Source organism: Lampetra planeri, chromosome 14 (assembly GCF_965212315.1).
Source record: "Lampetra planeri chromosome 14, kcLamPlan1.2.h2, whole genome shotgun sequence".
In the NCBI taxonomy this organism is placed as follows: Eukaryota; Metazoa; Chordata; class Hyperoartia; order Petromyzontiformes; family Petromyzontidae; genus Lampetra; species Lampetra planeri.
In genome coordinates this window covers 10169495-10191734 of record NC_136120.1, presented here as the reverse complement: position 1 = coordinate 10191734, position 22240 = coordinate 10169495, and the positions used below count along the sequence as shown (strand labels likewise).

The 22240-nt window shown below is 51.2% G+C and overlaps 1 protein-coding gene across 2 annotated transcripts in view; it reads right to left on the bottom strand.

The window, feature by feature from the left end:
- Positions 1-6138: 6138 nt before the first annotated feature.
- The window catches only part of MCM3AP (minichromosome maintenance complex component 3 associated protein), a 51827-nt gene continuing 35725 nt past the window's right edge, over positions 6139-22240 (bottom strand). For both annotated transcript variants that reach the window (XM_078600552.1, XM_078600553.1), the window contains exons 26-31: positions 21963-22188; positions 20597-20887; positions 19450-19564; positions 18658-18804; positions 15890-15974; positions 6139-6755 (exon numbers count right to left, since the gene is read on the bottom strand). In XM_078600552.1, the coding sequence (XP_078456678.1) occupies positions 6543-6755; positions 15890-15974; positions 18658-18804; positions 19450-19564; positions 20597-20887; positions 21963-22188 (1077 nt within the window). In that variant the 3' untranslated portion in view covers positions 6139-6542. The remainder of the gene's footprint in view (positions 6756-15889; positions 15975-18657; positions 18805-19449; positions 19565-20596; positions 20888-21962; positions 22189-22240) is intronic.

Here is a 22240-nt window from a genome sequence, read left to right as displayed (position 1 = left end):
CACACACTCACTCACCTACTCACTCACATACTCACTCACCTACTCACTCACACTCACTCACATACTCACTCACCTACTCACTCACATACTCACTCACCTACTCACTCACACTCACTCACCTACTCACTCACACACTCACTCACCTACTCACTCACATACTCACTCACCTACTCACTCACACTCACTCACATACTCACTCACCTACTCACTCACATACTCACTCACCTACTCACTCACTACTCACTCACACTCACTCACCTACTCACTCACATACTCACTCACCTACTCACTCACATACTCACTCACCTACTCACTCACACTCACTCACATACTCACTCACACTCACTCACCTACTCACTCACATACTCACTCACCTACTCACTCACACTCACTCACATACTCACTCACCTACTCACTCACATACTCACTCACCTACTCACTCACATACTCACTCACCTACTCACTCACTCACCTACTCACTCACATACTCACTCACCTACTCACTCACATACTCACTCACCTACTCACTCACACTCACTCACATACTCACTCACCTACTCACTCACATACTCACTCACCTACTCACTCACACTCACTCACATACTCACTCACCTACTCACTTACATACTCACTCACACTCACTCACTCACCTACTCACTCACCTACTCACTCACATACTCACCTACACACTCACTCACACACTCACACACTACTCACTCACACAATCACACACTCACTCACACTCACTCACCTACTCACTCACATACTCACCTACTCACTCACTACTCACACACTCACTCACACACACACTCACTCACCTACTCACTCACACTCACTCACCTGCTCACACACTCACTCACCTACTCACACACTCACCTACTCACTCACCCACACACTCACTCACTACTCACACACTCACTCACACACTCACGCTACTACTCACACACGCAATCACTACTCACTCACACAATCACTCACACTCACTCACTCACACTACTACTCACTCACACACCTACTACTCACTCACTCACACACACACTACTCACTCACCTACTTACTACTCATTCACTCACACTACTCACCTACTACTCACTCACTACTCATTACTCACTCACCTACTGCTCACTCACTCTCACTACTCACCCACTCACACTACTCACTCCCTACTCACTCACAAACTCACCCACTCCCTACTCACTCACTACTCACAAACTCAGTACTCACTCACCAAGTCACCCACTCCCTACTCACTCACTACTCACTCACAAACTCACTCACTACTCACTCTCAAACTCACTACTCACCGACCAAGTCACCCACTACTCACTCACCAACAAACGCACGACTCACTCACCAACTCACCCACCCACTACTCACCAACTCACCCACCCACTACTCACCAACTCACTCACCTAAATCACGAATATGACGCCCCAATCACTAACTCACCTAATTCTCGGAACTCACCAACCTAAATCATTTACTCACCAACTCACCAACTCACCCACCCACTACTCACCAACTCACCCACCAACTCACTCACCAACTCACCACCCACTACTCACCAACTCACTCACCAACTCACCACCCACTACTCACCAACTCACCCACCAACTCACTCACCAACTCACCACCCACTACTCACCAACTCACTCACCTAAATCACGAACATGACGCCCCAATCACTAACTCACATAATTCTCGGAACTCACCAACCTAAATCATTTACTCACCAACTCACCCACCAACTCACCCACCAACTCACCAACTCACTCACTGCGATGTTGACGCGGCCTCACAGTGCACCTAGCCTGGCACGCACACCGAGCCAGCTGCGATGTTGACGCAGCCTCGCAAGTGCACCGAGCCTGGCACCCACACCGAGCTGGTGGCATCGACGGGGAGCGGTGCCGCAAGTGGTTGGCTCGCTAATGATCTGAACCGGTCCTGGGGTTTCACCTAGGTCGACTGAGCCTTAAATAAGTAGCTGGTGTGTAAGCATCACTTACTGGGAACACAAAGGCGGCCGGGCGTGGTGCTGGCTACTCACGCTCGCAGCACGTGCACACACAGCACGTGCAAACGCAGCACGTGCACACGCAGCACTTGCACACGCAGCACGTGCGCCCGCAGCACGTGCGCACGCAGCACGTGCACACGCAGCACGTGCGCACACAGCACGTGCGCACACAGCACGTGCGCCCGCAGCACGTGCGCACGCAGCACGTGCACACGCAGCACGTGCACACGCAGCACGTGCACACACAGCACGTGCGCCCACAGCACGTGCGCACACAGCACGTGCGCACACAGCACGTGCACACACAGCACGTGCGCCCACAGCACGTGCGCACGCAGCACGTGCACACGCAGCACGTGCACACGCAGCACGTGCACACGCAGCACGTGCGCACGCAGCACGAGCGCACGCAGCACGTGCACACACAGCACGTGCACACACAGCACGTGCGCCCGCAGCACGTGCGCACGCAGCACGTGCACACGCAGCACGTGCACACGCAGCACGTGCACACACAGTACGTGCACACAGCACATGCACACAGCACGTGCACACACAGCACGTGCACACACAGCACGTGCACACACAGCACGTGCACACACAGCACGTGCACACAGCACGTGCACACAGCACGTGCGCACACAGCACGTGCACACAGCACGTGCACACAGCACGTGCGCACACAGCACGTGCACCCACAGCACGTGCGCACACAGCACGTGCACACAGCACGTGCACACACAGCACGTGCCGGCCATACGGATGATCTTTGTGTGTGCACGCAGTAAAACCCCGAGGTTAAATGCACAAACAATGCACGTGTTGTGTGTACGTAGGTTGAACTTCTTTCGCACAATACGTAGGCAACCGTGCTAATCGGAGTTATGGGGGATGGGACAACACAAAAATCGGTTCTAACACTAAACACAAAAACGCAGTTCCAGAGAAACGAGTCTTCGATCTTTCGATTTAAAGCTTCTTTCGTGACTGCAGGGATTCATCTTCTTGGTTCTTTCGGTAAAGTCACGTAGAAGGGAAGTAATAAAATAATAAAAATAAAACATAAAAAGACAATTCTCACGACGTTTCGGCCACAACGCAAGCAGCCGTCCTCAGGTGAAGACCAGGTCTGTCGGGGAGACAGCGTCTGAATGAAACACCACCACGCTGTCTCCCCGACAGACCTGGTCTTCACCTGAGGACGGCTGCTTGCGTTGTGGCCGAAACGTCGTGAGAATTATCTTTTTATGTTTTATTTTTTATTATTTTATTACTTCCCTTCTACGTGACTTTACCGAAAGAACCAAGAAGATGAGTCTTCGATCATTTTAAAGTGCACAGCTCCAAGCGGCTTCCTAACATCGGTAGGAAGAGCGTTCCAGACGGCCGCAGAAGCGCATCTCAAAGCGCCACGCGATGCGGTGACCGCCTTCGCTTGCCGGTTACCCAAAATCCGCCGCTGCGAGGTTGATCCGCGTTTGCCCGATGGTGTTGCACGCTCCTTGTCGAGACCAGCGAGGTGTCGCGGTCCATTCGTGGCAAGCGCTTCGTGTGTGACGAGTGCGACCTCGCGACGCGCTCGTTCGGCAACCGGAGGCCAATGCAACTTCGGCGAGCACCGGACGGCAGAGGTCGCAACCGGGTACCCGATACCCGTACCCTACCCGATACCCGGCTACCCGTACCCGGCCGGGTACGGGTAGCCGTTTGCGACCCTGGTGCGGCCGGGTACGGGTAAGGAATCAAAACCCGTTTGTGACCTCTGCTGGACGGACACTGCCCATCAACGACCCATGCCAAAGAGTTGAGGACACGCTGCAGCTTGCCGTTGTTTGCCAGAGGTCCCCAAAGAGTAGCGAGTTGCTACAATCGAGCCTTGTCGATAACGATGCCACACACCACCACTGTGTTGGCTGTGTCACGACTCAATGTGTCGTAGAGCCCCGATATGAAAATTGCAGGACCCGACGATATTTTGCACCTGGCGATCCATGTACGTCGTCTCTACCCCTGTCCACTGTTTCATGGCTTTATTTTGGCGATTTTCGAAAAGTTTTTTTGGTTTGGCCATGTTTGTTTGTTGTAGTACTGAGTTAGACTGATGGCCTTAATCTAAGTTGTCTTGTGGTTGTTGTTGTTTGACTTGCATCCCACTGGGATTTTTGCACAGGGTTGGTGTACGGTGATTTTTTCTGCAATATTTTGCTGTCTTTTCTTGGATTTTCTGTTTGTACTTAGTCACATAGTCACTTTTAGATGTTTTCTTGTTCATGTTTTTTGTTTGTTGCGGTTGCACCCGATTCAAGAGCCGAATGGCTCACAGGGCTATACCTAATAAATAAACTTTGAAACTGTCGAAACGATATTTGTATTTTACCAGGTAAGGCCCACTGAGCTACGTAGCTCTTTTTTAGAAGCGACCTGGCTATCACAAATGATGGCTCAACGAAGCGGCTAATCGCGTGGAAATTAATAGCAGCCACATATAATCTAAACGCACGTCGATTCTAAATGTGGAGGGAAAAAACCAGGCGACCCGGGTAAAATCCACACGACCACGCGGAGACAAACTCCAAACCTACAGGGGTCAGGGTTGGGATCACTCCCACATCCTTCCTGTACACCAGGCGAGGCAGTTTGACACGTAGCAGGCTTTCGCGACCAATATTATTCATAAACGTTTTTGGGTTATATCCTGTTATTTATAAATGTGTCGTAACCCTCCACCCACCCGACACGGCCAATCAGTAAAGAAGGTGTCACGTTGACAAAAGACAAATAGTTCACTACTTTAGCCCACCGGTGTGTTGAAGAGTGAATCCAGCTCGCCACAGTGGCGTCCAATCTTACCCGCATCTCTCCGTGTCTGTGTAGTAAGTATTCAGGAGGCTTTGCCGACGGAGTCGGAGGGACACTTATTTATTAACACCAACTTGTGCACAGTAACGGGTACACACAGCACTTAGAGGGGTATCGTCCCCTTCACTCGTCTAACAGGGAGACGCAACATCTAACCCCACTAACCTACGCCCGAGTCCTCCACTACGGAGCTAGGGGAGGCTACCTATCCCAGCCCTGGTCAAGCTGGGATCCCGGCACCCTGAGTCTCCAGACCGGCTCTTATAAGAACGTCAGTCTGGGCTCTCGGGGCCACGCCACCGGCTTGCCCTGGTCGGCCCTGACAAGGACAGCGAGCCAGGGGAGCTCCGGGGCCTATGCTAGCTGGTCTTCAGTCTTCGCTGGTTAAAGCTGATACTCCGACCTCGAGCACTCCGGCTCACCACCTTTTATAGTACTCGGCCCCCGGGAGGGGCCCGTAGGGGATGCAGGTGCAGACGTCGGTGTGAGCACCTCCTCTGTGTACGGCCCTAACCACGCCCCTTGTGTTTGTTAGCCATCCGTGCCCATACACAATTACACCTCTACATCTGCATCAAACCACGTGTCTGCATCAAACCCCGTGCCGATGGAAGCGCCCAGGAGGTTGAGGTTCACGACGAAGTGGCACTCCTCCTCAAGCTCGGACGCATGCGACAAGCCACAGGGCAGCTTCACGAATGTGACCGGTTTAAACCCTGGAATCATTTGATCGGTTTTCATTCTAGAGCAGGAACATCTATCTTCTTGGTTCTTTCGGTAAAGGCACGTAGAAGGGAAATAATAAAATAATAAAAATAAAACAAAATAAAATAATAAAAATAAAACAAAATAAAATAATTCTCACATTTCGGCGCCATTCAGACGCTGTCTTTCCGACAGACTTGTTCTTCACCTGAGGACGGCTGCTTGCGTTGTGGCCGAAACGTCGTGAGAATGATAGTATTTTTTATTATTTTATTGTTTCCCTTCTACGTGACTTCACCGAAAGAACCAAGAAGATGAATCCCTGCAGTCACGAAAGCTTTAAATCGAAATTTAACATCTATCTAGTTTGGTGTTCACCTAGTTAATTGAGGTTACAAGGGCTCTGGTTTTTGGTTCGACTCCCAGGCTCCGATCTCTGCACGCGGTTTCCGGGTGCCAGACGCAAGGGAACGGCGGTCAAGGGGGACGATGCGGGGAGCCAACAACCGGCACGAAAAAGAAGCCGCGCGCACACAATGCACCACCACCGGCAGTTTGATAAATGCGCTTTATTGAATTACGAAAACATTCTTGCAATGGCAAAGGTTAAAGCAACGTGAGAACGTTTGACATCTGTAACGGCACACTTCTGAAATGCTAAAACACGGTGGGCGTGGACGGATGGGCGACGTTTCTTGATTTGAAAGCGACCGCCCGTAGCTTACTCGTGAGACAAAACCAAAAGCTGAAGCGAGCTTCCTCGCGAGCCGTGATCTCGCGGTCGTCAAGCCGTGGACAACATTCGCATCATGATCAGAGGTTTCCCCCCCCCCCAACTCGCAACTAACGAAGTATTCTGTAACAACAACAAAAAGAAACATATAAAAACGTCACTTGTTAAAACTTGACCACGGTGGAAGTGGAATCGGTCTCCCCGCGCTGTGACGGCTAAACGAGTCTACGCGTCCGCTTCCAAGAGGCTGCGCAAGTAACGCTCGTAGCAGCGATCGGCCGATTTCCCGGCGCGGATCTTCCGCCTGAGACGAGAGATGCCCCGGGAGAGCGACTCAGATGGGTCCCTCACCCAGGCCTCCCCCCCCACCACCACCTGCTCCTCCTCCTCCTCCTGGGGCTCCTCCACATCCACCTCCCAGTTCTCTTGCGGCAGCAGCTGTGAAAACAGAATTAGTCGGCGCGTTGTATCTCCTGCAGCTCAAACGAGCCGCGGCGATGAGGCATTGGTGCTCATCCTCCTAGAGGGTATTCATTCTAGATTTGAAGTTTTCGTGACTGCAAGGATTCATACTCTTAGTTCTTTCGGTAAAGTCACGTAGGTAAAAAATGAAATTAAAAGTAATAAAAATAATTATTTTTAAAAATTTTATTTGTATTAATTTTAATTTCAAAATAAAATACTTATTTTAAATGTTTTTATTTTTATTACTTTTAATTTCATTTTTTATCTACGTGACTTTACCGAAATAACTAAGAGTATGCTCATCCTCCTGTTTGCAGCCCTGCCACACAGCCCGTGGTGGAAACTTCCACATTTTTAAATAGGAAAAAAACGATGTTTTTAATCGGTCAAAAAAAATTGGTACTAAATGTATCAACCCGAAAGGGATGATGATGATGATGGGGCTGAGTGAACTCCCAACTTGGATTTCAACTCACGACCTTGGAATGGGGTGGAGGCCACTTGTGTTGGCATAGAGCGATGTTCAGCCATTATTAAATAATGGAAATGATGAAAACGTGTGAAACGCTCTTTAAAGATACGCTCCTTGAAAATCCGAAATTCATCCAGAGCACCCAAGGCATGAATCCTGCTTCAAAAGCGATTTAATGTAGGGATGCACAGTGCTGTATCACAAGCACAGGGCACAGATGGTACCAGTCACATTAGAAGACTCAACAGCTGCCATCTGCAAACGCACCCTCACAACCTCAACTCACACTGGCACTGTATTTATAATTTATTTGATCTTACATAGCAGTGCAATTAATGACATTGCATCTCAAATACTGGAGAATTTGTAACGTCGAGCGTTCACAGACGCGCTGGAAACCACAAGCAGTAAGGCAGCCATAAGTTGTGTCAACATTTGCTCAAGGTCTGTGGGTCCTATACCCGGATGTTTGGCCAACTCCATGAATGAGTGTTCATATTCTTGGTTCTTTCGGTAAAGTCACATAGAAGGGAAATAATAAAAATAAAACATAATAAGATAAAAATTCTCACGACGTTTCGGCCACAACGCAAGCAGCCGTCCTCAGGTGAAGAACAGGGCTGTCGGTAAGACAGCGTCCTAATGAACACTGCTAAGCTTGGCAGCGTATTTTTAAGCTGGGTCAGAGGAGGAGAGAGCCATGACAAAGGAGTTTACATATCAACAGAGGAATTTAGCATATTGATGACAAATGCAGATATGGGATTAGTCACTACTTGTGGAATGTGTAGGTGGTGGAGGGTCTGAAAGTCATATTATGCTAGTGTATTATGTAGGATTAGCAGTAATAAAGGGAGGCAAATAGGATTAGCAGTAATAAAGGGAGGGAAATTTTTATAGTAAAGAGCTGCAGCAGCCAAACCACCGCGTATCAAGCTCATGCATTATGTGGACAACAAAAAAGGAGTTTCTAAAGAACTGCGTGTTTGTACTTGTGGAAAACTCATGCGTGCGAGTGGGGAACACTCAATTCCCGTATAGATGGAGATTGGTCCACAGTTGCTGGACTGCCTTCATACGCTGGCCATAATCCAGGAGATGGTAACCTCGATATTCACAGGTAGGAAGGATTTCGATTTAAAGCATCTTTCGTGACTGCAGGGATTCATCTTCTTGGTTCTTTCGGTAAAGTCACGTAGAAGGGAAGTAATAAAATAATACAAATAAAACATAATAGAATTATTCTCACGACGTTTCGGCCACAACGCAAGCAGCCGTCTTCAGGTGAAAACCAGGTCTTAGCATATTGATGCCGCGACTCTAAGACCTGGTTTTCACCTGAGGACGGCTGCTTGCGTTGTGGCCGAAACGTCGTGAGAATTATTTTATTATGTTTTATTTTTATTATTTTATTACTTCCCTTCTACGTGACTTTACCGAAAGAACCAAGAAGAGGTAGGAAGGAGTTGTACAACATTTGTGTGCTCCACCAACCCTTGCTGCCTCCACCATGGTGGATGACAACAACTGTCTGGAGGTGGTGCAGCACAGCTACCAGGGCCCGGCGGCAAGTCCACCGACGTGTGTGTGTGCGTGTGTGTGTGTATGTGTGTGTGTATGTGTGTGTGCGTGTATGTGTGTGTGCGTGTATGTGTGTGTGCGTGTATGTGTGTGTGTGTGTATGTGTGTGTATGTGTGTGTATGTGTGTGTGTGTGTATGTGTGTGTGCGTGTGTGTGTGTATGTGTGTGTGCGTGTATGTGTGTGTGCGTGTATGTGTGTGTGCGTGTATGTGTGTGTGTATGTGTGTGTATGTGTGTGTGTGCGTGTATGTGTGTGTATGTGTGTGTGTGCGTGTATGTGTGTGGATGTGTGTGTGTGTATGTGTGTGTGCGTGTATGTGTGTGTGCGTGTATGTGTGTGTATGTGTGTGTATGTGTGTGTATGTGTGTGTGTATGTGTGTGTGCGTGTATGTGTGTGTGTGCGTGGATGTGTGTGTGCGTGTATGTGTGTGTGCGTGTATGTGTGTGTGCGTGTATGTGTGTGTGCGTGTATGTGTGTGTGCGTGTATGTGTGTGTGCGTGTATGTGTGTGTGCGTGTATGTGTGTGTGCGTGTATGTGTGTGTGCGTGTATGTGTGTGTGCGTGTATGTGTGTGTGCGTGTGTGTGTGTGCATATGTGTGTGTGTGTATGTGTGTGTGTATGTGTGTGTGCGTGTGTGTGTGTGCGTGTGTATGTGTGTGCGCGTGTATGTGTGTGTGTGTGTATGTGTGTGTGTGTATGTGTGTGTGTGTGTATGTGTGTGTGCGTGTATGTGTGTGTGCGTGTATGTGTGTGTGCGTGTATGTGTGTGTGCGTGTATGTGTGTGTGCGTGTATGTGAGTGTGCGTGTATGTGTGTGTGCGTGTATGTGTGTGTGCGTGTGTGTGTGTGCATATGTGTGTGTGTGTATGTGTGTGTGTATGTGTGTGTGCGTGTATGTGTGTGTGCGTGTATGTGTGTGTGCGTGTATGTGTGTGTGCGTGTATGTGTGTGTGCGTGTATGTGTGTGTGCGTGTATGTGTGTGTGCGTGTATGTGTGTGTGCGTGTATGTGTGTGTGCGTGTATGTGTGTGTGCGTGTGTGTGTGTGCATATGTGTGTGTGTGTATGTGTGTGTGTATGTGTGTGTGCGTGTGTGTGTGTGCGTGTGTATGTGTGTGTGCGTGTATGTGTGTGTGCGTGTGTATGTGTGTGTGTGTGTATGTGTGTGTGTGTATGTGTGTGTGTATGTGTGTGTATGTGTGTGTATGTGTGTGTGTGTGTATGTGTGTGTGCGTGTATGTGTGTGTGCGTGTATGTGTGTGTATGTGTGTGTGCGTGTATGTGTGTGTGTATGTGTGTGTGCGTGTGTGTGTGTATGTGTGTGTGTATGTGTGTGTGCGTGTATGTGTGTGTGCGTGTATGTGTGTGTGCGTGTATGTGTGTGTGTGTGTATGTGTGTGTATGTGTGTGTATGTGTGTGTGTGTGTATGTGTGTGTGCGTGTGTGTGTGTATGTGTGTGTGCGTGTATGTGTGTGTGCGTGTATGTGTGTGTGCGTGTATGTGTGTGTGCGTGTATGTGTGTGTGTGTATGTGTGTGTGTATGTGTGTGTATGTGTGTGTGTGCGTGTATGTGTGTGGATGTGTGTGTGTGTATGTGTGTGTGCGTGTATGTGTGTGTGCGTGTATGTGTGTGTATGTGTGTGTATGTGTGTGTATGTGTGTATGTGTGTGTGTCCGGCAAAACAACCTCCTACCTCCTCGCGGTGCCGGACGGGCAACATTGTCGTGGGCAGTGCTGTGGGGGGAGGGCCAATGCCCATTGGCCTCTCCCCTCATGGCGTCTGTGACCACCACAGTGGCTAAACGGGGGCTCTGGACGGGTGCGAGGGGCTGGTAACCCCTCCACCTTCAATTAACCACCACTAAACTACGAAGTAAACATAAACCTGTAATTAATAAGCTTGTGCCGGAGGCCCCGGGGGGTCAGGCTTTTATGACGTCTCCTGGCCAAACCCCATTTGGCGGAGCCAGGAGATTGAATTTTAACCCTCGGGGCTCCTCCAGAAACAACGAAAAACCATTGCGGATGGCCACGTGGAATGTTCGAACGCTCACTGCGGAGGAGAGGCTGCCACTCCTCTGTCGGGAGCTGGACCGGTACCGCCTGGATCTCTGTGGCATTCAGGAGGTCCGGTGGACCGGTTCTGGCTCCTGCCACCATGAGGGGTGGACAGTCCTCTACTCGGGGCAGGAGACTGCCAAACAACAGGGTGTGGCTCTTCTTCTGAACAAAAGAATGAAGGGGGCGTGGGAGCGTGGCGGTGAGGTGTGGGAAGCTGTAAGCCCCAGGATACTTTGGGCTCGCCTTCCCATCAACCAGAGGCGAGGAGTGGTGGTCGTGGTTACTTATGCCCCCACCGAAGACGAACATCTGTGGAGGGATGCAGGCAAAGCCGATGAGTCGGACGCTTTCTATGACCTCCTGTCACAGGTGCTGGCTAAAGTGGCCACTCGGGACAGAGTCATCTTGTTGGGTGACTTCAATGCCCGAGTTGGTCATGATGCTGGCACCTGGTCTGGAGTGATTGGAAGGCATGGGCCAGATCAGCTCAATAATAACGGTAGGAGGCTGCTAGATTTTTGTGCAGCCCATGGGCTTGTAATTACCAACACGCTCTTCCGGCATCGGCGCATCCACACAACATCATGGATGCATGCCGGGTCCAAGCAAGAACATCTGCTGGACTACGTAGTGACGGACCAGCGGATGCGAGCCCATGTCCTTGACACCAGGACCTACCGTGGAGCTGATCTGCCCTCTGACCATCGACTAGTCATCTGTAAGATGCGCCTGCCATTCTTCCACTCCGGTGGTGGGTGTACACCCAGGATCCCATTCCAACCAAAAGTGGCCTGGTCTAAGTTAGCTGATGAAAGTTGCAAGCGAGAATTTCATCATCGCTTGCAGCTGGGGTTGGCATCGTCCCCCACTCCACCTGATGTCGAGGGTAAATGGGCGAGGTTTAAGACTGTGACTCATGCAGCTGCAATGGCTGCTTTGGGTACGCGGTCCAGACCTCCCCGGGAACCCTGGCTGACGGAGGAGGTGTTCAGGTTAATTGAGAAAAAGCGACAGGCCCACTCTCATCGCCTACAGCATCCCACGTCAGAGAATGAGGAGGTTTACCGCAGTCTTCGCTCGGAGGTTCGGAGAGCCGTGAGGCGCTGTAAGGATGGGTGGTGGTCGCGGGTTGCTGAGGAGATGGAGTCTGCCTCAGTGGCCCGCGATCACAAATCACTATTTAACTCCATCAAAAAAGTAACCTGCAGCGCCACACCTATTACCATCATTAGAGGAAAAAACGGTGATCCAATCTCCGACCCCCAGGAACAGGTTTGCAGATTTGCTGAGCATTTCTGTGAGGTCCTGGGGGAGGGAAAATCTCTCAGCCAGGAAAACATCATGGCACAAAGTGGGGATAACCCTGCTGAGGCTGCGGTGCCTCAAATATTGGAAGAGGTCACCCCCTGTGAGTGGCTGGCTGAGGTACCGGCTGTTGAGGAAGTACTGAGGGCGATCCGGAGTCTGAGACCAGGGAAGGCACCGGGCAGAGATGATCTCCCAGGCGAAATGCTGTGGGAGGGTGGCGTTTGTGCACAGACTGCCCTATATGACATCATAACAACAGTCTGGACCACTGGACGGGTTCCGCAGGACTGGAAGGATGCCCTGGTGGTCCCCCTCTTTAAGAAGGGGGACCGTACCGACTGTAACAACTACAGGGGCATCTCACTCCTCAGTGTGCCGGGTAAGGTCCTGGCAAGGATTATTCAACATCGCCTTGCTAGGCATGCTGAGGAGAGGCTTGCGGAGCCCCAATGCGGTTTCAGGAAAGGGCGGTCCTGCACAGATGCCATATTTTCTGTCCGTCTGCTACAGCAGAGGTGTAGGGAATTCCAAAAAGACCTACATCTCTGCTTTATTGACCTGGTCAAGGCCTATGATACCATCAGTAGGACTGGGCTCTGGGTTGTTCTTCGTGCTTTCGGAGTCCCTGACCCTCTGCTCACGATCATTAAGGACCTTCATGATGGTGAGCGGGCCCGGGTAAAACTACGTGGCCGGGAGTCGGAGCCTTTCCCTGTACACCTTGGGGTGCGACAGGGATGTCCTCTGGCTCCCACATTATTTAACATCTATTTCGACTGCGTAGTTCGTGAAGCCTTCAATAGCTGTACCGGGGAATTACCATTTGGTACAGATACAATGGGAGGCTGATCGACGCCCGGGTGCGATCAAGGGATGGCTCCCTATTGGTCAACCACGTTATGTATGCCGATGATTTGGTAATAGCTGCTCATTCAGAAGAGGAGTTGGAGACGCTGCTGCTGAGACTGGAGCGTGCCACTAAGAGGTGGGGCCTTACCATCAGCCCCACCAAAACTAAGCACCTGCCTGGGTATTTTGTACCATCGGGCACTCCGCCCCCACAACTCCCAATCGGTGATGGGGCAGTTGTGGAGAGAGTAGAGAGTTTCCCATACCTGGGCAGTGTGCTCATGACCGGCTCCAGTTTATCAGCAGAGGTCTCACTCCGAATCAGTCGAGCGGCAATATCTTTTCATCGGTTGCGTAACGCTGTGTGGAAGCTACCTGGTCTGTCGCTCCGCACGAAGCTTCAGGTCTTCTCGGCCACGGTCATTCCCTCCCTTCTCTACGCTTGCGAAACGTGGACCCCCCTAGTGGAGCATCTTCGCCGGTTGGAAACATTTAGGCTGGCCTGCCTACGATCCATCCTGGGTTTAACCAGGCTGGATTGTGTGAGGAGCTCACAAGTCCTTGAAAGATCTGGGCAAAGTCCCATCAGTGAGCTCCTCCGGCAGGCAAGGCTGCGTTGGCTGGGTCATGTAGCCCGCATGCCCAGCCACCGCATGCCTAAACAGCTTTTGTTCGGCCGGATCGAGAGGGCTAAACGGGCGCGGCACGGGCTAGAGAAGAGATGGAGTGATGTGGTACAGGAGGACGTGGAGCTGAGTGGACTTGCCGATGACTGGTACCAGCGGTGTCAAGATCGGCCTCAGTGGAGGAGGCTCGTGAAGGACGCTACTGGGCAGTTGGAGGCAGTCGCCCTCCAACAACAACGGAGGGCGGAGGAGCGACGCTCACAACAACGAGCGGAGCGCCGGGTGGCTAAAGCACAGCAAGTTGGCACAGTAGGGGGCACAGGTGGTGCATCAGCCAGTCATCTCGGTCATCTCGGTCAGTCGACCCGTGGCACCTGGGTCTGCCCCGTGACCTCCTGCCAGCGGGCGTTCGACACTTCTCGTGGCCTCAAGGTGCACATGGCCTGGCACAAGCGTCGTGGTGACGTCACCGCCACTTAGTGGCGAATGGCGGTTGTTGTTGTATGTGTGTGTGCGTGTATGTGTGTGTGCGTGTATGTGTGTGTGCGTGTATGTGTGTGTGCGTGTATGTGTGTGTGCGTGTATGTGTGTGTGCGTGTATGTGTGTGTGCGTGTATGTGTGTGTGCGTGTATGTGTGTGTGCGTGTATGTGTGTGTGCGTGTATGTGTGTGTGCGTGTATGTGTGTGTGCGTGTGTGTGTGTGCATATGTGTGTGTGTGTATGTGTGTGTGTATGTGTGTGTGCGTGTGTGTGTGTGCGTGTGTATGTGTGTGTGCGTGTATGTGTGTGTGTGTGTATGTGTGTGTGTGTGTGTGTATGTGTGTGTGCGTGTATGTGTGTGTGCGTGTATGTGTGTGTGCGTGTATGTGTGTGTGCGTGTATGTGTGTGTGCGTGTATGTGTGTGTGCGTGTATGTGTGTGTGCGTGTATGTGTGTGTGCGTGTGTGCATATGTGTGTGTGTGTATGTGTGTGTGTATGTGTGTGTGCGTGTATGTGTGTGTGCGTGTATGTGTGTGTGCGTGTATGTGTGTGTGCGTGTATGTGTGTGTGCGTGTATGTGCGTGTGCGTGTATGTGTGTGTGCGTGTATGTGTGTGTGCGTGTATGTGTGTGTGCGTGTATGTGTGTGTGCGTGTGTGTGTGTGCATATGTGTGTGTGTGTATGTGTGTGTGTATGTGTGTGTGCGTGTGTGTGTGTGCGTGTGTATGTGTGTGTGCGTGTATGTGTGTGTGCGTGTGTATGTGTGTGTGTGTATGTGTGTGTGCGTGTATGTGTGTGTGTGTGTATGTGTATGTGTGTGTGTATGTGTGTGTATGTGTGTGTATGTGTGTGTGTGTATGTGTGTGTGCGTGTATGTGTGTGTGCGTGTATGTGTGTGTATGTGTGTGTGCGTGTATGTGTGTGTGTATGTGTGTGTGCGCGTGTGTGTGTATGTGTGCGTGTATGTGTGTGTGTGTATGTGTGTGTATGTGTGTGTGTGTGTATGTGTGTGTGCGTGTATGTGTGCGTGTGTGTGTGTGTGTATGTGTGTGTATGGTGAGCGGCAGTGCAGCGGTTAGCGCGCTGCGCTACGAACCCGGCGACCCGGGTTCGATTCCCGCTCACGGCCACCAGCACTGGTGACGATTATCTAAACCGGTCCTGGGCCTCCCCTAGGTCGACTAAGCCTCAAATGAGTACCTGGTCCAGTGTGTAAACATCGCCACGAGGAAGACAAAGGCGGTAGGGCGTGGTGCTGGCCACCCACCCCCTTGTGTACTGTTCCGGGCTTCATAGGTGCTCGCTAACAGCACTTGCCCCTACAGTCTGTTAAGGCTATATGGGGGATCTTTTTTTGTATGGTGAACTTCTTTCGCACCGTACGTAGCCAACCGTGCTAATGTAAGGTGCAGGGGAAGGATAACAAACTGAACACAAATTAAGTTCTAAAGAAATTACTTTTCAATCTATATTTAAAAGTGCATAGCTCCAGAGGGTTCCTAATATCGGAAGAGCGTTCCAAATGGCCGCAGAAGTGTATACGAGAAAGTGCGCGATGCGGTGACCCCATCTTTGTTCGATGCCCAACCAAAATCCGCTGCTGCGAGGATGACCGGAGTCCGCGTGGTGATGGTTTATGCTCCTTGACGACATCAGCGAGGTATTGCCGTGTTCCCAACGGGCGGTCGGAGTGCTGTTTCTATCACAGCGGCGTGCAACTCACCTTTGCTTTAGCGGGGGTGCAGGTGAGCGAGCTTGCCGACATCTCGGCGGGACCGCAGAGCCACGCTGAGAGCTGCCGCTCAAAGCTGCGACGACAACGACGACGATGACGACTTCACGACAAACGCAGGGAGCCCAGTTCCTCGACGCGGTCACGCAAACGGATGCCACCGAGTACCGGGTTCGAATGAAATAAAACAAATCTTAACGCGTCCAATGTGCGTGCGGCTTTCCGGGCTGGGCGGCGCGTCGAGCATTTTCTTAGAATCTCGAGCCACGCGCCGCTTGCGGGCACCTTCAGGAGTTACAAAGACGAGCCGCGGCCCCCCAAAAGCGCTGCCCAACTCAGAGCACCGCACCGATTACGTGCAGCTGTGGAAACTTATCGAGAGAAAAGTCATTAGAAATTGGAAAACGTTCTGTCAAATAATTACACTTGCCAATTGATGCAACATGGCATGTAAACTTGGCACTCCGCACCCAGTTTTCCACCAGTGAATTAGCCCGAACAAATTTGGGTCCCAAACACCGCCACCTGATCGGTTCTTGTGGACAGGGAAATGTACAGTGAGAGTCGTAACACTGCAGATAAAACGTCAACAGCCTCTTTGCCACATTTCAAAAAATTGTTCACAACCCATCATCCACACAGCCTTCTGAGGTCGTATAATTTCAGCAACGTTAGTTGCATAATGCGAACTCTGTACCGGTTTTAACATTCAATGTCTCATCAGCGGTCAGGCTTGCTCAAACCAATGCACTGCCAGATCTTTGTAGTCAAGGAATCTTATTCTTAGGTTTTTTCGGTAAAGTCACGTAGGTAAAACATCAAAATTAATTAAAAATAAAATAAAATAAAAAATCACGACGTTTCGGAGGCAACACAAGTCTCCGTCATCAGGTGGGACCGTCACAGCCGGATTAGCTGCATCAAGTGAGGCAATGATTCAAGATGTAATCCCTTAAAAGCAAGTTGAGGGGGGGAGGAGAGGGGGGGGGAGCTCATCAGAATGTGGTAGCCAATGAATGGAACGTATCGGGAGGGAGGGGGGCAGGGCTCAAAGACGGCACGGAGTGCAACGTGCAACGCATCGGGAGGGGGAGGGGGGCGGGGCCAAAAGGATGGACGACGGCTTGGACGCGGTTTCTGCTGCACACGCCAACGCATTGGACAGAGAGGGGGAGGGGAGGCCTGATACACATGATAGAAAAAGAACGAAAATGCCCATGTTTATACCAATGAAGAGAGTACTGTTAAACACTGGGGATGTTAACACTCGGTAAAGTAAAGTAAAATAGTGCCTGTCAGATAAGATGGTCCAAAAAAGTGTAATTAAGTCTTTTTTGCGTGGTTGATAACATCTTTCCAATGATTACTAAGTTTGTACCCATCATCACGGTTGAATATACAAACACAGACATAATTTCAACCGTGATGATGGGTACAAACTTAGTAATCATTGGAAAGATGTTATCATCCACGCAAAAAAGACTTAATTACACTTTTTTGGACCATCTTATCTGACAGGCACTATTTTACTTCACTTTACCGAGTGTTAACATCCCCAGTGTTTAACAGTACTCTTTTCATTGGTATAAACATGGGCATTTTCGTTCTTTTTCTATCATGTGTATCAGGCCTCCCCTCCCCCTCTCTGTCCAATGCGTTGGCGTGTGCAGCAGAAACCGCGTCCAAGCCGACGTCCATCCTTTTGGCCCCGCCCCCCTCCCCCTCCCGATGCGTTGCACGTTGCACTCCGTGCCGTCTTTGAGCCCTGCCCCCCTCCCTCCCGATACGTTCCATTCATTGGCTACCACATTCTGATGAGCTCCCCCCCCCTCTCCTCCCCCCCTCAACTTGCTTTTAAGGGATTACATCTTGAATCATTGCCTCACTTGATGCAGCTAATCCGGCTGTGACGGTCCCACCTGATGACGGAGACTTGTGTTGCCTCCGAAACGTCGTGATTTTTTATTTTATTTTATTTTTTTATTAATTTTGATGTTTTACCTACGTGACTTTACCGAAAAAACCTAAAAATATGATTCCTTGCAGTCACGAAAGCTTCAAATCTAGAGTCAAGAAATCTCTCTATAAGGCATGGCGGGGCTCCTAGTTCAACAGAAAACAGTATCATACGTAATAATGATCTTATTTCAATTGATATGGCACTTTCTTAAATGCCTCAGCAATTTAAAAGTGCTTTCCATCCAATCTCGTGTCAATACAAGAGAATGCTGCTCTGTGCAATCTCACTTCAGGAATTTGCAGGTAGATTTTTCAAGAGCAGCCAAATACTCTGAACGGGTGATGTTCACTCTGAATTTGTAGGAAAAAACCGGAGGACCCGGAGAAAAATCACACGACCACGGGGCGGAGAGAGAGAGACATGCAAATTCCAAATATGAAGGCGTTAGGGTTGCGATCAAACCCACGACCGCCTGTATACCAGGCGAGGTAATTAACATCTCGTCACTGCGGTGCCCTTAAGCCAGGGGTGGGGAACCTTTTTTCTGCCAAGGGCCATTTGGACATTTATAACATCATTCGCGGGCCGTACAAAATGATCAACTTAAAGATAATCCTGTAATATTTGTTCAAACATTTCATTAACTCACCCCTAACGTGATAGCTGGAACTGCCAAATGATTTCGCGAGCCGGACGTTCCCCGCCCCTGCCCTAAGGCAACGTAATGACGAGCGTGTGGGGGGGCGTGCGGTGCATTGTGGGAGACCGCACTGCTGTCGTCGTGACGTCACAGCCTCACCTGGCGTTGTCCTCGCGCTCGCGCTGCAGCGCCTCCTGCAGCTCGTCCGTGAGCGACTCCGGCAGCAGCGCCGCGGCTCCGTCCACCACGGCAAAGCGGACAGGCCGCCGCCGCCGCTGCTGCCCGACGTCGGCACCCTGCTGTGATCTGCAAGGCAGTCGCCGACTTTACGAGCCCCATCAGCACAAAGTGCCTTTTGCGTTTAGTTTGTTGTCTTTGCCTCGCACAGCCGATTAGCATGGTTGGCTACGTACGGTGCGAAATAAGTTCAACGTACACAAATAGAACGGTTGGCTAAGTACGGTACAAAAGAAGTTCAACGTACATGCACACATAGCACGGTTGACTACGTACGGTGCGAAATAAGTTCAACATACACAAATAGAACGGTTGGCTACGTACGGCGCGAAAGAAGTTCACCGTACACGCACACATCGCACGGGTGGCTACGTATGGTGCAAAAGAAGTTCAACATACACAAATAGAACGGTTGGCTATGTACGGTGCGAAAGAAGTTCAGCATGCACGCACACATAGCACGGTTAGCTACGCATAGTTTTTTTTTTTATTATTATCTGGTGTATGTACGTGACAAGCCACTTCTTGTTGAGCTATCATTTGTGACAGCCAGATCGCTTTTGAAGAAGAGTTATACAGAGCTCAGTGGGGCCTGACCTGGTAAAATAAAAATAGTTCATAGTTGTGTCCAGTTGTATTATTCTCCGCCGTATGTACGTGTACATGAACGACGGCGGCGGCGGCCGGCGTCTGTGGCAGCGCTTGTGCACGTACCGAGCGGCCCTCAGCGTGGCTGCCTGCGCCTCCTCCCACGAGGCCGGGGGCCGGTAGCTGTGGAGGTCGCGCTCGAGGTAGTAGACCAGCGCGTCGCCGCCTTCGCACAGCGCGTCTGCAGGGAGAGCGGCGACACGAAGCGGCAGCCGTGAGGCAGCGGCACGCACAACGCTGCGCCAGAGGCCGCAAACGGGTTTTGATTCCTTAGCCGTACCCGGCCGCACCAGGGTCGCAAACGGGTACCCGTACCCGGCCGTACAGGTATCGGGTACCTGATTGCGACCTCTGGGATGAAGCCATGTTGCAGGCGCGGGTGGGTTGATTCTAGGAACTTGAATTGTGAGAAGAGACAAGACGTTGGGAAATGAGCGACAAACGGTGACTCACCAGTGACTCACGGCCTACCCGTACCCGGCCGCACCAGGGTCGCAAACAGGTACCCGTACCCGTACCCTACCCGTACCCAACAGATTAAATCCGCTCGATTTATTTTATCTTCGGAATCGTTACGTGTAAAGAGCAGAATCGTAAAACGTCATCTCAGTCGGAACTCGATAATTATCATTATTATGAGTCCACTTTATTGCCCAGGAAAGCCTCCATACTGCTCTTCTGCAAGTGATAGCAGAAGTGCAAAAACGAGACCTTGGATATTAAGTACTATTTTAAGTACTGTTACTAAAAATATTTTATTTTAAAATTATCGATGTTCAATTAAATGTGCTTAAAACATTATTTTTCTGCATTTTATTACATATTGGGACCAACATTTTTCCATAATAGACGTCAATGGCAAAACATGGTTCGATATACGGAATTTCTCTTCACGGACAGCTTTTGAGGAACACATCTGTTCCGTTATCAAGGGATTCCCGTAATTGTTAAAATTCGGCTAAATTAGGACGATGACACTGGCACACGATGACCGACCACCCCTCTTCGAATGACGTCATGGGACGTCGACATCCACCACGAAGCAATCGGCGTGTCGTTATTTTTTTGACGGTTGATACACAGACACCACGGTATTAACCAGGGCGGCCGGTCGAAACCAATACGGGGAACCTCTGCAAGCGGCGACCGCGCCACCGCCGGGCCCGCGCCCTCAGCCTCAACTGCGAGCATGGGGCATGTCGGGTGCGTGCACCTGAAGAGACGTGTTCCATCTCAATGAAGCACTCGGACAACTTGTGTCCAACGCAGCATTCGAGCAGCTCGTCCCACGGCACGGCACAGCGCGCTCCGAGGCGTCGCTCCTCCTCCTCGTCCTCCTCGTCCTCCTCCTCTCCCCCACACGCACCGCGGTTCGAGTCCCTCTCCGCGCCGGCGGCTCTCTTCAGAATCCGCGCCAGGTTTGACAACAGCACCGGCCGGGACTCCACGGAAGCCACGCGTGGCACGTATTTCTCCAGGGCGTCGTCGACAGTCGACCAATCGGCTGGGGAACACAGGACAGCGCCGCGCGGGTGATTGGCTGAGACCGTTATGGGTAACGCGCGATTGCGTTGTATTGACGCTGTGCACAACAACGTCTCATTAAATTTCGATTTAAAGCTTCTTTCGTGACTGCAGGGATTCATCTTCTTGGTTCTTACGGTAAAGTCTCTCCACCTGAGGACGGCTGCTTGCGTTGTGGCCGAAACGTCGTGAGAATTATTTTATGATGTTTAATTTTTATTATTTTATTATTTCCATTCTACGTGACTTTACAGAAAACGTCTCATTAGTTTCAATGTCAACTTGCCTCAACGTGAAATGTCAAGGTGCAGCCCTGCAATTGATAGCTCATGCATCGGCGGCAGAAGGGCCTCCACTAAAGCCAACTCTCGAGGGTATTTCGATCTCCTCTTTCAAGCTGACCGAGGGCCTTGGAAGAGGCCGGAGTACCCACATTTGACCCCACCATATGTAACCTGCCCATCGACTGCGGTGCAGCCATCAATGCATCTGCATGGACAGTTGGCACGGTGGGAGGGATTGGAGAAACTTGCTCCATTTGTTTCAACTGCCGCACCGAGAGATGGAATTGCACCCGGCGCCCCTCTGCATCCCAAGTCCGTTGCGCGCGAGCCGCTAACCCTCACACCGCTGCGGGAGCTCCCTTCGTTCATCAGTCAAAAATGGGGAAAACGTTTCTTCGTCGCTCGACATTCCTCTACAGGTGTGGGCAAATTCATAAACAGGTGAGGAATTCTGTCTTGATGCGCAAACTCCAGCAGCAAATTGCGCACTTTGGTTGGCCGTCGACGTTCGAAGCGGACCGCGACCTCCCCCCCCCCCCACTCAAAGGATTGGCGCCACCCCCGTGGTCGCCCCCCACGATGCGTGGATGAAACACATCGGTCGAGACGCCGGTGTACGGCAGCCAAGAGCGGTTGATGCGAACGCTGTCGCAAGAGGTCACACGTTTGCCGCAATGCTCCTTCGCCAACTGTTCTGTGATAAACTAATGAATATTTCGTTCAAATAAAAACGCCTCGGCGTTTCCCGCGTGGGCACCCCCCCCCCACCACCTTCTTGCGGGGGCGGCGGCGGCAGCTGGAACCCCAGGAGGACGGTCTCGAGCCACCGCAGGTGCCGCGGCGAGTTCCAGCCCAGGTGGGGCGGCAGGGCCTCGGCGCGCGAGCCCCGGGAGAACTCCGCAGGCGGCCAGGACAGCGCGGCCAGGCTCGCGGAGCAGGCCACGGCCGCCAGGTGGCGGATGATGCCGTTGTACAGCTCCACGATGGCCCGGGGAGACTGCAGCGGAGACACGCGGCGTCCGCGCACGGCGAAAACCACAACACGCCAG